Below are 16,122 nucleotides of genomic sequence, written 5' to 3'. Positions count from 1 at the left end.
CTACCAAAAAAAAGGGGGTGTGAACTAATGCGACATTGTACCATAAAACTTTTATTCGTTAGGGTGGATATCTCTTGCTAACTATATTTCTAACAAGATAGCGCGTTACTGCTCGGGAGATGATGTCACATCATGGGTGCTAATCATTGACAATCTACTGCTTAGTTCAGTGGGTGCTTCAATCTTGTTACATCATGGGTGTGTTTGAATAAATGAACGGGTATGTCTCGCTTCCTAAAAGCACGGCGGGGCACTGTACCCAAATGGTAGGAGTGTCGATTTCCATGCTCATGCATAACATCTTTACTTCAACAATAAATTACTTCATAAGAAGTCAGATGAACAACAATGAAACCTGTATTCGTCTGAGTGAACTCTTAAACGTGCAACACACACATGGGGTGCTAACTACTATTCTTCATTTACTTGGGTGAAACTTAATTACTTCTATCCTACCACAAAATCTATCTTGCTTACCTCTCAACTTCAGGGGCACATTCAACTCTTCTCTAACGGGTATTTTATATAACTTGGGCTCTGCAGACTCCTCTAAACATACCAGTCCAGCTCTGGGGATGACCATGGCACATAATAGGATTCCAGAATTGCTAACTCAAAAAGTCGCATATCACGACTGAAGGGGAATCTTAGGTAATGGGAGTGTTGCTGTAGTGCAGCATATCTAAAATCCAGGGCTGTGGTGGGCCTTTACCTACCGGAGTCATAAATATAAAATACAAGTGCATATGATACAACACCAATGGCATAAATTATAAAAATTCATGAATGAAATAACACATATGATATAGCAAGGGTGTTGCTGCGCAGCAAAATGATTATGAAATGCTTAAACCTAACATAAAACCATAAGGGGAGAAAAATACAAGGTACTGGTACCAATTATTAATTAGCTATCAACTGGTAACGCATAGTGGGTCAGACATCACTCAACACTTCTAATCATACAAAAGGCGCCTAACACTGAGTGGTAAAACAGTTTATCAAACTCGGTACTTGGTGAGGCTGGTAGTGCTATGAAACTGGCGAGAGGCATAAATGGATAGAGGCGCCAGAGGCAGGTTTTAAGTTAGTGCTGAAATTGCAGAGCAGCACTGTGGGATGTGGATGGCTGAGATAGTGGAACAGCTGTGCGGCGCGTGTAACGCTGAGATAGCTGGGCAGCGGCGCATGTCTTCAGTGAGCGATGCCTTGGGGCATTGGAACAAACCATTTACAAAATGCAGTCCATGTAAATTAGTAACATTAGAAGGGATTTAGTGATTATTGTGAAGAGTATTCCAACTCCTTTCGCGAATGAATCGATAAATATGAGTTAAATGGGCTGTGATCGGCACATAATGGTGAAGCCATTTACGAATTTGGGAAAGGAACAGGTAGTCGGTTATTAAGGTGTGTCAACTAGATGGGATGTGGTAGGGTGGTACTATACTTCAGGGGAGGCTCATAAATGCAAAATGCCGCCAAGCTAAATGGCGGTGCACGGAAAAACACCCCATAACGGCACGCTTCGTTATTGCAATGCTTTTCCATTTCGCCATCCATCAGCTGGAGGTCACTTGCTTCTAAACTCCCCTTGGAGTTATAGTCTGATCAGCAGACATGTTAAGAGCTTAGGTGTGCAAATAAATTTACGGGTGGATTTTCAAGTGGTTGAAATCACCCGGGCATTGAGACAGAAGAATGTAAGAAATCACGGTTAAAATAGGTATTTCATAAAAAATATGGGCCTTTCTGGGTTAAGTTGCTATGCATGGATTGATAGCAAAGATGGTTCTAATATATGTATGATCCCTTTGGCTGGTGGGTCGGCGCGGATTAGGGAGGGACGGAGGGGACTGTCAGGTGACTGAGATGACTCTGCCTCGCGTGAAATGGCCGCCATACACGTGACTCCCACTTGACAGTTGACTCTGACAGATGGAGTGCACGTGTTTACAATTTCGCTGTATCAGGGTTCAAATGGGAAAATTACTTAATGCAATCACTTCTTCATACAGTATTCTTATTTAGAATTAACTGTATTGTTACTGAACATAGGACTGCTGTCCGACCACTAGGCATGTCATAACACATAAATAAAAATAACATAAGTAAAATACTGGTTAGAACTAGGAATTAGGCCAGCATTGCAGAATAGGCTCTCCTTCAGAGAGGGAGGCTAGGGTGACATCTTAGTTATCGCAGCATGGGAGCATAAAATACATATTGTATGTGTAGGGTGTTCATCTGCAAAGGAAAATAATAAGGTGGTTACTTGAGTCTTGTTACTTTTTCTTTTGGCTGATATAACTGCAAAGTAAGAAGAAGTACCTGGGTGTTTAGTCCCGGGATCTAAGGGCATATGGGTGTTTAGATCTCAGAGTGTATCTAGGGCGAGCTGGGGGTGGTGGAACTTTCCTTTTCTCTGTTTCACAAGGGGAACAGAACCTGCTGAAGGTCCAGTGCTTGTCTTATAAGGTTGGAGGAGAGTCATAGTTCCTGAATAGGGTTTTAGCCTATCAATATGGACATTCACTTTGCGGTCAGGCAGTTGTAATTCTGCATTAACAGGAGAGGTGAGCTGAATAATTGAATGTGGTCCATCATACAGGGGGGTCACTTTCTTCACTCTTTCTTTCTTTACACAAGGTTTTTTTAGTAAAGCCAGATCACCAGGTTTATGGGCAGGAAGGATGGCATTTTTATTGCTTCTTTCTATCTACTTCCTGGTTGCCTTGCAGTTGTTCCCTTGTACCTTCTTCCAAATGGCCTTAAGGTGGTGGGCTAGCCCCTTAACAGCTGTGTGATCGATGCCTGGAGGTAATTTATCGATCTCAAAGGAGGATTCCACAGGGTGGCCAAAGACTATCTCATAAGGGTTATGTTCAGTGGCTTCGTGGAAACGGCTATTGTACGCACTTGCCACGTGTGAAATGTATCTTTGCCAGTCACTGTGGACTCAGTTGACGTAATAGGAAAGCATTCGTTTCACAGTGTGATGGACACGTTCAATGCGGCCATTTGCCTGGGGCTGAAAAGGAGTGGTTCTCCATTTTTTAATTCTCAGCAATTTGCAAACTTGGACAAATAAGGTGGACATAAAATTGGTTCCTTGATTGGTTATAATGGCTTCAGGGCTACTGAAAGGAAGGACAAGATGATCTACAAAACCTCATACTGTGGTTTCAGCCGAAATGTCAGTGATGGGTATCAAAATAAGATATTGGGAAAAGTAATCGATAATAGATAGAACATATTTACTTCCTTGTGTACTTACGGGAAGTGGCCCAACTATGTCTAAAGCTACAAACTGAAAGGGTTTTGATGCTCGGGAAGAGGTTGTAAGGGAATTTTGATTGGTGGGGGTGGTGCTCTTTGGGCACATGGTAGGCAGTTTTTATATACTTGACAACATCTCACCATCTGTTGTCCCACCAATACTTCATGGAAATTTGGGCATTTGTCGCTCTTCATCCACTATGGCAAGCTTGGATGCTGTTGTGGCACTGGGCAATAATTCTTGATTGCAAGTCTTAAGGTATTACTATACACTTACCCAGGGGGGTCTTGCGGCATAGAATTCCATCCTCTGTAAGAAAATCTGGATGGGAGCGATACTGGCAGCATTTTGCATCATTTTCCAGGGAGTTTTCTAATTAATCAATTAGCACATCATCTGTTTGAGCTACTCTCGCTTTTCTATTAAGGGTGTCAGCGTTCTGGTGCAACCTTCCAGCTTTTTGTTGCACTTGGTAGTCATACTCACTCAGTTTCAGGGCCCAGCGGATGAGACAGCTGCTAGGATCTTTTAAACTTGATAGCCACTGAAGTGCTGCATGATCTGTTACTGTTGTAAATTTTCTCCTGTGAAGATAGCATCTAAAGTAGTTAACTCCAAACATTAACACCAGTAATTCTTTCTTTGTAGTGCTGTAATTAATTTCTGCCTGGTTCAGCTGACGGGATGTGTAACCAATTGGTCTTTCCTTACCATCTAATAATATGGCCTAGTTACTGTACTTGACTCTCAGCAAAGGAACATTTCTCTGTCTTCAAACTTAGATTAGCACTTCTTAGTCTAGATAAAACATTTCTTAACCTGGTAACATGCTCATCTATTGTCCTGAAAAAAAAATATGATATCATCTAGATAAACTAGACACATTGTAGGTTTCAATCCTCTTAACAGTAAGTTGACAAGTTGTTGGAAAGTGGCTGGTGCATTGTGGAGCCCACATGGCATTCTCAGAAATAGATCAGAGGGAAATACAAATGCTGTTTTTGGCCTGTCTGGTGGTGCAATTGGTATTTGGTGGTGCTCACTCTTCATATCAAAGGTAGTGAAGTATTTGCAATTTCCTAACCTGTCCAGTGTTTCGTCGATACGGGGCAGAGGGTAAGTATCAGGAGTGGTTTCCTTATTTACTGCTCTCATATTGACACAGAGACGGTAGGTCTTCCCTCCATGGATTGATTTCTTGGGGACCACAACAATTGGGGATGACCAGGGACTGGTGGAGGGTTGTATTATCCCTGCCTCTAGCTGCTGTTGGATAGTTTCCTCCACAACAGGCTGGAGGTGATACAGTATTCTATATGGTTTTTGCACAGTGGGCCTTGCATCTCTGGTGGGAATTTCATGGTAAACAAGGTCAGTAGCTGGCAAATAACACCTTTCCTCAAATAACCAGGAGTGTTATTCCAAGACGGAGTGCAATTTGTTTTGGTCAGCCGCAGGGAGATGAGTTAACTTATCCTTAAATTTGTCTTTGAGCATGGGAGCAATATGACATTTGTTACATTCTGGAAGTGGGTGTTTTTGGTTAGATTTTGGCTTCTCTTGTACGGGGTGGTTTTCTTCAATCTCGTGGTTGCTAGCTGTAATGGTGCCACTAGGAATTTCTGCTTCCTTCATTCCGAAATTATCCAAATAGATGGGACTATAAAATTTCTTCCCCTGCACTTCTGCTGTTGTTAAACCCCATTTAATATGGACCTGTAATCTGTCAAGGACATCATTTTGATGGAGAGGATCCACCAATATGGCTGTTCTCGGCAGTTCGCGGGATTTGACCCCAAGCCAGAGAATGCGTCCCATGCCACCGCTGATTCTAACAGAGGTAGTTGTATGTAATGCCCACATTTGCGCAGAAGAAACCTGTGGAAGCGGCTGCATTTCACAAGTACCTTGCGACAGAATGTCATGGGAGCTGCTAAAACGGTGGGTTTCCTCACCAAGATGGATGGTTTGCATTCTGTAATCTACTACACTCTGATAGTGGTGGAGGAAATCACTCCCCAGGATGACATTGAAATCTCGCCTTCATTTCTGAATTACATCCATGTCAAGAAAGGTAGTGGCTGGTTCTGATTTTCAACATAACTTGGCGATACCCAGCAAGTATGATTATCTCATGGCTCAGACTGTTAATATGGTGATGTGGTGGTTTTAACAATTGTCTATCCCCATGTCCTATGAATAACACACTAGTTTGTGCTCCCGTGTTAATAAGTACTCTTACCTTCTTTCCTTGAACTTTACAATTGAGGAGGATACTCGCCACCTGATTTGTGACCCTGTGGCAGACTCGATGCGTAAATTTTACAGGGGGCGTGGTCTGGCAGCATGACTTGCCCCTCAACTGTTTCCTGGCTGTCTTTGGGGTCGGGGTGGATTGTTAGTGAATTGTTCCCTCTGCTGGTTGTACGAGGGGCCCCCGTTTCCTGGGTTCTGCGGGCAGTTTTTACTTATATGCCCTATGATTCCACACCAAGAACAATAAGGTGCACAGCACTGCGCAGCCGCATGACCTGCCTTTCGGCAGCGTTGGCATCCCTCCTCATATCTGAAACTTGGACGCAGCTGTTCGTCCGGGCGCACATAATTGGCTATATTATGTGCTACCTCCTCCCGCAACATCGTGAGTCATGTGGCATCATGCAACGAGGTGGGTTAGGCTATTTTGACCTCCCCACAAGATACGGGTTGATTCCATGTATAAATATGTCAATTGAGCTGGTTTCCGCTTGCTCGATTAACACTTCGTTACGGGTGGGATCCGAACCCAGCATGTGAGTGTGGCAAGCCACAGTGCGGATTCGGTCAGCAGATGCCTCTCCATCCTCCCCTTGCTTCTGGTGGAGGGTGGATAACTTGTCCCTGTAATAGCGGGCGCCACGTCTGCCAGAATATCTCTCTTTCAACCCAACTTCTAACATGGCAAAGGAGGTAGTGTCCCTAAGGGCGTGAACTGATTCAATGTATGTATGGGCATCACCTGGCAGTTTAAGGTGGAGATAGCTGAACAGGAAATCATCTGGCCAAGCACAAGTTTGTAGAAAGGAATTTATTTGCTCATTGGTTTTCCCGGAAAATGTCTGGATAAAGTTGACTGCAGGGAAACTGTTAGCCAAAGTTGCAATGTATCGCTGGGGTACTGTGCTACTGGAGGTGCTTGCTGCCGTTGTTTGTGGTACAGCAGGTCATGTTTCTGGGGTACTTGGATTGGCAGACTGGGTTTCAGCCAATTTTTGGCATTCTTCTGTCAATTCTATTTTTTGTAATAATAACTTATCTATTTTTGCTTGAAGGGTGGCTACTGGGTCTGGTGTTTCCATAGGTGGGGAGTTCCCCTCGCCAGTGGTGGTACTATGGGTGTGAGGCATGGTTGCACTGTTAGGACACCTAGTGCTTGCTAACAAATTTACAATTACAGCACGAGAAGGAAAAAAAAGGGCATATACTCGACAAGATGACAGCCTAGCTGGGAGCAAGGATGCAACAGCGAGGAGGAATGAAGTGCCGAACTTACAGAAGTTGCAGCGGTGGTGCATTGGATGATGACGGCAGGAAACGGTGGTGAAGGTGATGTCAGCAGTGTTGATGGTTGGGCGCCATGCCTCAGCTAGTCGGCTGGAATATGCGACTGTGCTGCGGAGTGGCGTGGAAAGCGGCTTCCCACAGTGTGACGTAGCATCGGACTGACTGGAGGTGGCAGCAGCGTGGCAGCTGCCTGTGTGGTGTGGCGAGGTGCCTGGTCATGCGGCCTGGTGTTCATTGCGGCAGCTGTTTAGAAAAAGCGCTGAAACGGTGGAACACTGAATGGCAAAGCACAAATGCAAGTGCTTGTTACTGCACGGCGCATCAAATGTGAAATATTACTGGCAGCTTCATTAGGTATGGCTTGTTAAACTTCAAATAAGAGGGTCTAACAGGGAGCAATCCCACTTCTGACACCAGATGTTAATGCGTCAGGATTGGCCAGGAGGGGAAAGCAGTAGGCAACCATTGAGGTGTAAAATCAAACATATTTTTAACTGCACGAATGTTTAATGCCATAAAAAGGAAAGCAGGCTTAGAGGAGCCGCTGAGACTGAATGCCGCCCAAGAGAGCATGAGAGGAGAATGTTTGGTTGGGTCAGAAGCTGCCAGCAGAAGAGACCGAACGACGTGTCTGCTCCCAGCAGCTGACTGCGGTCCCACCCCTCCTAGCCTCCCTATTGGTTGGCCAAATGGAAGACGCACAGTTCAGTAGCATTACCTCATCAGCAACACTTGAATTTAGCTGCTGATGGTTCAACACATGAGTTTCAAAGTGGTTATGTCCGGTTCTGGGCAACGTGACTGTGACGCTGCAACTAGCTGACAGGCAGAAGGCACTGATGAACATCAAGTGAAAAATAAAAATCAAGTTTTAATACTAAAAAATCCATTCAGTAACGGCCTCCACTGTACAGTTTTGACCACCAACCCCATCAATGAGACTCAACCAAAGGCCAAAATTGAATGCTGCCTGACTGTTCACTCTTCCATTTGATTGTGATCCACACTCATTGCCCACAAATCACCCCATCTTAACTTTCCGGAATTTCTTAAGCATAAACTATATGGTTAGTAGCAACCTATTCTTTTTCATAATATTATAGTTATAATAATTACATTCTTCCCCAAATCCCTCAACATGCAACCTAACTTTACATCTGAAGTGAGAACCACAATCCACCACCTAAAAACTGATCCCTACCTACCTGCTGGCAAAGGCTCCATCACTGTAGTTTTGAATCACGAGGATTAATTGGTGGAAGGACTACACCAGTTGTCAGGTTCATCCACCCACAAACCCTGCCACAATGATTTCATTCCAGAAATCGTGTAGGATCTCCAATCTCTCATCAACTCCTTAGGCCCATCCCTGAACCTCTCCCTGTAATCTATCTTTCTCCTCAGCCCTGCCACTCCTTGCACTCCTATCTTCTACATGCTTCATAAAGTCCATAAACCCAACCACCCAAGATGCCCCATTGTAGCTGGCTACTGTGCCCCACTGAGAGAATCTCTGCTCTCATAGACCAACACGTTCAACTTACTACCTGTAACCTATCCACCTGTATAAAAGACACCAACCATTTCCTCCAATGACTCTCCACAGTTCCTATTCCTTAACCACATGGTGCCCTGCTAGTCGCTATTGATGCCACTTCCCGTTACACTAATTTCCCAATGCAAACGTACAATCTCCTTCCTGGTCACCATATCCTCACCCACAATTACTTCTCCTTTGAAGGCATAAACTACAAAAATTTGCCGTAAGGCAATGGGCACTCAGGTGGCACCATTGTATGTCAACCTACCTGTGGGCCATCTAGAGGAATCCTTTCTAAACAAATAGAATATCAAATCCCTCTCCTGATTCATATTCACTGATGACATCATTGTTATTTGGATTGAGAGTGAGGACACATTATCCACATTTCTCCAGAACCTCAATACTTTCTCCTCCATTTGCTTCACCTGGTCCTCCTCAACACAACAAGTGACCTTCCTCGAGGTTGACCTCCACCTCAAAAATGGCTACATCAATACCTCTGTCCATATCAGACCTACCAACTACCAGCAATACCTCCACTTCAACAGCTGTCATTCATTCCATACCGAGAAATCCCTTCCACACAGCCTAGCCACCCATGGCCATCACATCTGTAGTGACAAACAATCCCTCTTGAAATATACTAAGGGTCTCACTGAGGCTTTCACAAACTGTAATTACCTTCCCAACCTTGTACAGAAACAGATCTCCCATGCCTTACCTCTCCAGTCACCCAGCATCTCCCAAAGACCCATGTCCAGCCCCAGAGGAGCATTCCCCTCATGACTCAGTTCCACCCTGGACTGGAGCAACTGAATCACATTCTCCGCCAGGATTTTGACTACCTCTCATTGTGCCCTGAAATGAGAGATGTACTTACTATCCACTATCCTTCCCACCCTTGTATTCTGCCTGCCACTATATCCTTGTTCATCCCTACTCAACCCCTCCTCCCAACCCCGTGCCTCAGGGCTCATGTGCCTGTGATAGACCTGCCCCATACATCCTCCCACCACCACCTGCTCTAGTCAGATCACAAGCATCATCTATCCCATCAAAGACTAGGCTATCTGAGAAACCAGTAGTGTGTCACTGTCCTTGATCCACCTATCACATTCCCTGTTCCCACTCTAGTACCACACAGCCTTCTATTCCACTAATGCACAGACATTTTGCTTCTCTCCTTTTCCACTCTCTCCCTCACGCCCATACACTCCACCTAACCTCCTGACTGCACTTAACTGTCCAACCTTCTCCCCATTTTATCCCTGTGTGCTCCCACAAGCAGCACTTAACTGTCCAACCTTCTCCCCATTTTATCCCTGTGTGCTCCCACAAGCAGCACTTCAATGCCCCACTCCTACCCTGCCATCTCTCCCCCTCCCCACCCTAGCTTCCTCCTGACTCCTCACCACCCAGATTGCTTTTCCCATCATGCACAGCTGCTTGCAGTGAGGCTTTGGCAGCCAGAGACAGTTGTCATATATGTGAGAACTGCGTTTGCATGAATGTGTGCGAGTATGTTGTCTAATTCAGAAGAAAGCCTTTTGGCCGAGAGCTTACTTGTTTCACATCTTTCTGTTGTTCTTGTCTGCGACTCAACATCTGTCCCATGTGGTTAGTAGCGATCTATCCTTTTTCGTAATATTGTAGTTATAATAATTAAATTTTTCGGACACAAGTATAACTTGTGGCACAATGTGGTGAAGGTTACTGCTTGTGAAATGAATCTAAGGCCATCATGTTCCTCACATAGTCCATCTACTGCACATGTACTTTTTACGAAGCATCTATGGCAGTAAAATAGAATCATATATGTCACATCTCCTGAAAATACCTTCTCTAAATTGTAGGTAGTTCCTCCAGTAAACCAGAAATTACTTCATTATTCACTTCACAAAAAATAAACAAACTAATTGACTGTACAGCACATGATGCACATTTTAACTGGGTTGATTTTAAATAGAGGTGCAGAGTGTGGGTGAAGCAAGTGTCACTAGGGAGATGAGTGGTGAAAAGGACACATGTTTTGTAACAAGTGTCTGTCCTCAGTGTGGATAGTTATCTCTCTTTTCCGAGATGGATAGGTAGCACTTGTTGTGTCCTGAGTATTGCTTCATAATTCTACAAATAATGGTTGTTAGAAATGAGTGGTTTCAATTGTTACATTTATTCAGTAGACTGTGGTTTAATAAAATACCACAAAAATTAAGTATCATTTACCTTTTGTTATTTTAAAAATAATAATGTGCAAAGAAAAATTTTTTTATTCTAAAGATTAATTGGGTAATGATGTTAATGATGTTAGGGGAGTGGAGGTTATTATCTAATATCCGATTGCACTTAGGTTTAATGATCTCAGAAAGTTTGGGAACCACTGCTGTGTATAAACAATAGACAGCTGTTAGGAAAGGTAATGCTGTATTCATGCTGCAGTTTATATGTTCACTTACAGTGTAGCTGTCTTATGGCACCTAACAAATAGGGAATGCACATTCTTTTGTAGTTGTGTTGCTGTAGCTTTCTATGTTACGCAGGGTACTGACAGGATTTAAGAATGGAAATTACAGCTGGCAATTCGGATGTGTATCTGTTAACTATAGTACTTACTTCTTGTCACTGTCAGTCAGATGGGACACAAGTTACTATGGGTCATCATAACAAAATCAGTCAATGGAAAATCCAGGATGGAATTTAACAATTTATGAAAAGGTTAGTTGCTATTTACCATATAGTGGAGGTGTCTGAGTCACAGACAGACACAACAAAAAGACTTTTGGGAATATAGCTAATGAGCTTTTTTAGAGAGAAATGTGTGGAATAGAGCTCCTTCCTTATATTGGTAAGCAATGGGTCCATTAAATGTAGATCACTACATATTCTCTGTTGAACTGGGTCTTGTGGGACCTGCCTTTGAATTTCCCAGGAACAGAAAATATTTTGAAATTCTGAGGTGAGAGTAAGTATTCAGTGATTTCACAGAATGTTTAACTGAAGACACACAACAGTGGAAGCAGTGTTGTAGAATATAATAACGTAAGCTGCGATTGTGGGATAGTATTTCACAACAGGAATAGGTCCAGAATTGGGAGATGGAAGTCATTTAGGGCTTCAGATTATCTGATTATGCATAGTTTTGTTGTTGTTGCATCTCATCACCATACCTTTAAAAAATTCTGAGGTTTCTACAATAGGTATGTGACCAGGTGTTAGACTGATTTTTCCATGTTTCCCTAAATTTTCTTCTGATGTTGGATCTTTAAAAGTTGTGGATGTGGAACTAGAATATACTGCACTTTGTTTTCTATATTTTAGTTTTCGCCTCTCTGTGGTTGTAATATTTTCGGATAATTTCATTAACTGAATATTTTTTATTAATCACATTTTATTTGCAAGTTGACTCCTTACCTTAGAATATAGTGTTTATAATAACTGAACTGTAGCCTCCCAATTTTGTTCACAAGAGTCAGAACCAAAGCATCACCTTTCTGTGTGGACAACATTGTTATTCGTGATTAACAGGTTTGTATGTTTTTCCACTCCACCATGTCCAGGTAAGTCTCATTCATCTTCCCTTTATGGAATAGAGAGTTTTAAAATGCACATCCCAAATTAACAGAACATTAAATTATTTAGTTTTGACTGTATTATTAAAAAAATCGAGCATAAAATTATTCAGTTTTGACTGTACTATTTCCAGTATTTTGAATGTGATGAACTCACTGACAAACAGATCTGTCTGGGTTTCTCTCTTATGTGTGACTATGGAAAAATTCCAACAATGAAAAACACAGATCTGAGAATATTCTGGTTGTGGTAATACCAGTGGCTAGAGAGACTAAGGGAATGCATTCTTAAAGGGAAAAGATTTATTTAGATATTAGACATCAGCTTTAAGGAAATGTACTATGGTGCTGAAACAGATTATTGGAGCATTATCTTAATTATACCACTCAGAGTAGCAACATTTCCAATAGCTCTCAACTGCTACTTTTTGGAAACCTAAATAACAACTTCACTCCTACAACTGAACATGTATCATATTTAAGAATGAGTTCCTAAGATGTGTGATGACCACATGCATTTCCAGTACTGCTGTCTAAAGATGCAGAGGTTGAATCTGCAGTTAGTTACCTGACCTCTGTTCTAAATTATGATTGTACTGTGGTTTAGTTCTGTTTTAGATACAATTTGTAATAACCTAGATGACCATAGAGGTTGAAGTTCTGCAGGAGCCACATGAAGATACTAATGTTATTCAGCTAATTTGGGGCATATATTACACCTATTGTTTCGAAGTATAGACACGTGAAATTTTGTCATATTTTCCAACTTTTTCTCTTTGCTTTCGTTGCCATTACTGCAAATTTTGCAAGAACTGTTAAAGTTTTCATTCTACATAAATGAGTATGATGTCAGTGTCTGTCATTAGTAATCAGGCATTCCACAGCAGCCTTACTGAATAGATATTTGTGATTCAGATGTGTTACATTCTTATGGAAGTCATTAAAAGGAAATGTCAAAAGAAACCACCAACATAGTAATGAGTTTATTTTGTATTAATGCATGTACTGCTTGTATATTTATTATTCATAACTCTCATTGTTTATACCTATCAAGTTGATGTTTCTTTTCAGCTACAGCTCTGTCAGCAGATTCTGTGTATAGTGCACAGGGGATTTGTAACTTGAAATAAAAATATTTCCTTGTTAATCTTAAATTGGGTGCAACATATTTATATATTAATAATAAATTATTGACATGTATATTTCTCTTTCTTTGAACTATTTCACACATGTTTGCTCACTTTTTCTTTTTCCATTTCTCATTTTTTACATTATGAAATGTACGATATGACTCTTTTCATTGACACACATTTGAAATGGTTGGAATGTTATGTCTGTACAGCATATTGTTGTCATAAGAAATCAAACTGTTGAATTTAATTTTAAACTGAGTAATTATGTTCTTAATTTCCATGCCTTGCTTTGTTTGTTCTCAGCATTTGCTATCACCAAAAGCAGTGCCTGGTATTATGCCAGGAGGTCTTCTCCACAGCACTCCACATCTTGTGTTAGAGAATTATCCAGACCTCCCATTGATTCTGACTCAGTGTGGGGAATCAGCAGCACCATTTGGGAGATTTAAAGCAGCAAATCAACTGTTGAATCTACTTGCTAACATTACAGAAACTCACAAAACTATAAATTAGAATGTACATTGATTTATACACTGTCAATTTTTTGTTTGCTGACTTGATCTGTGATACATTATGACTAAATGGTACTGTTAATGAATTAGTTACATTGTGCACACTGGTTTTTTAGATGAATGGATAAGATAATGAATATTTTATTAACACATTGTTTCATTGTAGAGAAATGCAGGTGCGGAAAGTTACTATTACTTGCTGCCAGAAATCATATCCAGAAATTATTCTAATCATCTATAGAGTCAAATAATGACAGCCACTTTGACATTTACGGTCTAGACAAAAAAAAAAAAAAAAAAAAAAAGACAAAAAAAAAAGAGCTCAATATATTGTAGTGATGTTATAATCTGATGAGATTGAAGGAAACATTTTGAAAGAACTATATTGTGAAAAAGACCTAACTTAATCCTTGTGATGTTTGGAAGAATGTGTACTGGTGTAGTGAAGTAGTAACTGAATCCTCGCATGATAATCAGAACCAATGCTTGATTTGTGATGGCATGCATCGATACTCCATACTGGGGCCTCTGATGAAAGAAAATCAGAAATGCAGGTTTTGAGATGTGGTACAATAGAACTTTTGCTGTGGTTGAAGTGATGTGTAACAAATGTTGTATTCACAATTTAAAATGCTCAGAAAAGCATTAATATAATGTTTTAAGAAATCTAAGTTTCAAAAACACCCCTGGAATATTGCAATATCGGAACTACTTCATTTTACATATGAAGCAAAGATTGATACCACAAACTTTCAAAACATGACAGTTAAATCAAAACCTTTTATTTCATTGAACACTTATTTCTGACCACAAATGATGAATACACACATATGCCATTCCCTTTCTCATCTACTTATCACTCTGGTTACTTTTATAACTTCAAGCACTCACCCTACTTCACTTGATTCACTAGCTTCCACTCAACCCTCAACACAACCCAAAGAGCTCCAAAAGACATAGATATCTTACTATTGTAACCATATAATTAACACCACAGATGACCAGGACTAGCAATTTTTGAATAAAAATAGTGTTTGCACCTAAACGCAGTTACACCAAAATAATTCCTTTAAGGAATGAATATTTACAAAGTAAACCAGCTTAAGTACATCAAAGTCCTGGTGGTGGACAATATTTTGTTCATAAAGGAGCTGCATTCAACCTCTTACAGAGGTCATGAACAGGTGTTTCAATTTTGAAAAATTCCGGTATTTCAGAGGAAACGATGTCACTCCTAGAAGAGTTGTCTGTGAATGCATTGAGTCCTACTGCAGATGAAATTAAGCATACCAGCTGTGGACAAATTACTGCTTTGTTTCTATTTGTTATTTATTTTATTGTCAAGTTCTTGACCTTTTCTATGCTATATGGTCTTTAGCTGATTGAATCCATGTTGTTCTTGCATTTTTTCTTATGCCACCTACCCACCTTCCTTTAGATGATCGTCATGGCTGTTTTTTAATCTCTTGGAGTACATTAAGAATTTGCTTGCTCCTTCTCTCATCCATTCACTTGGCTACATGTCTCTCCCATTCAATTTAATTTTTAAAAGAGTCATAATTACAGATTCTCTTCAACACTGTTCCTTGATTCCCCCCCCCCCCCCTATCACCCCCTCCCCCACACACACACACACTCTCTCCTTGTAAATCCTAACATGCATCTCTACATTGCTTATTGGGCATCTCTGTTTTAGAATAGTTTACACATTTACAACTGCTGTTGCACTGCCATAAGTCAAAACTTATTGTAAATTTTCCTTTTCGGATGTATCAGAAACTTAATTTTGGAAACTCGAGTAATTTTTACCCGTCTTTTTATTTCTTTTGGAGTTCATCCATCTGATTTCTTCAACTGCCCAGAATATAAAATCTAAACATTTGATTCAGTGATTTAATTGTTCACTACTGTATGCGATTGTTGTATGTTTTTTTGTTATAATTAATTTTCAGACTTAAATGAAAATTGATCAAATATATTATTTCACTGTTGTTGAAGTTCATCTGCAATGGAGGCTAACAGTACAGCGTCATCAGCAAACAGAGAAATTTGGATATACTTCACTGATAGATACTTCTTCATTTGAACAGTTGAAAAATTTCCTCTGGGATTTCTGAGAATGGTTTTGATGATGAGGAATCTCATTACTTGACTTTTTTTTTCAATTCTGATTTTCTCATGATCCTGATTAAGTCCAATTGAGCACCTTTTTTTGGAACAAAGGGGTCAAAATTGCCTACAGGACACCAGTGAAGGTATTAAAAACTGGAAGGAACCAGATAGACTATTCGTTAGGAGAATGAGTTGGCAATAGGTGTCTATTTTGTTATGTATAAGGGACGTTCAAAATGAAACGAGCCAGAGGCATAATTACAGAAACCATTACCTGTATGTTAGAAGTATTGACCCTGGTTGTTGAGACAATTGTCCCACTGTGACACAAGGTGGTGAATGGCTGTCCCATAAAATTGCTGGGGCTGCGATGTTAACCAGTTCCGCACATACAGCTGGACATTGTCATCCGAGGTGAATCGTTTGCCCCTCA

At 40.9% G+C, this 16,122-nt stretch overlaps 1 protein-coding gene across 1 annotated transcript in view; it reads left to right on the top strand.

Annotated features, from left to right (window-relative positions):
• Positions 1-15,125, top strand: part of LOC126183333 (divergent protein kinase domain 2A) — a 98,114-nt gene extending 82,989 nt beyond the window's left edge. The window contains exon 4 of the mRNA XM_049925201.1: positions 13,369-15,125. Coding sequence (XP_049781158.1) covers positions 13,369-13,578 — 210 coding nt within the window. The 3' untranslated portion in view covers positions 13,579-15,125. The remainder of the gene's footprint in view (positions 1-13,368) is intronic.
• Positions 15,126-16,122: the final 997 nt, after the last annotated feature.

Source organism: Schistocerca cancellata, chromosome 1, assembly GCF_023864275.1.
Source record: "Schistocerca cancellata isolate TAMUIC-IGC-003103 chromosome 1, iqSchCanc2.1, whole genome shotgun sequence".
Taxonomy (NCBI): Eukaryota; Metazoa; Arthropoda; class Insecta; order Orthoptera; family Acrididae; genus Schistocerca; species Schistocerca cancellata.
This window is presented reverse-complemented; position numbering and strand designations above follow the sequence as displayed.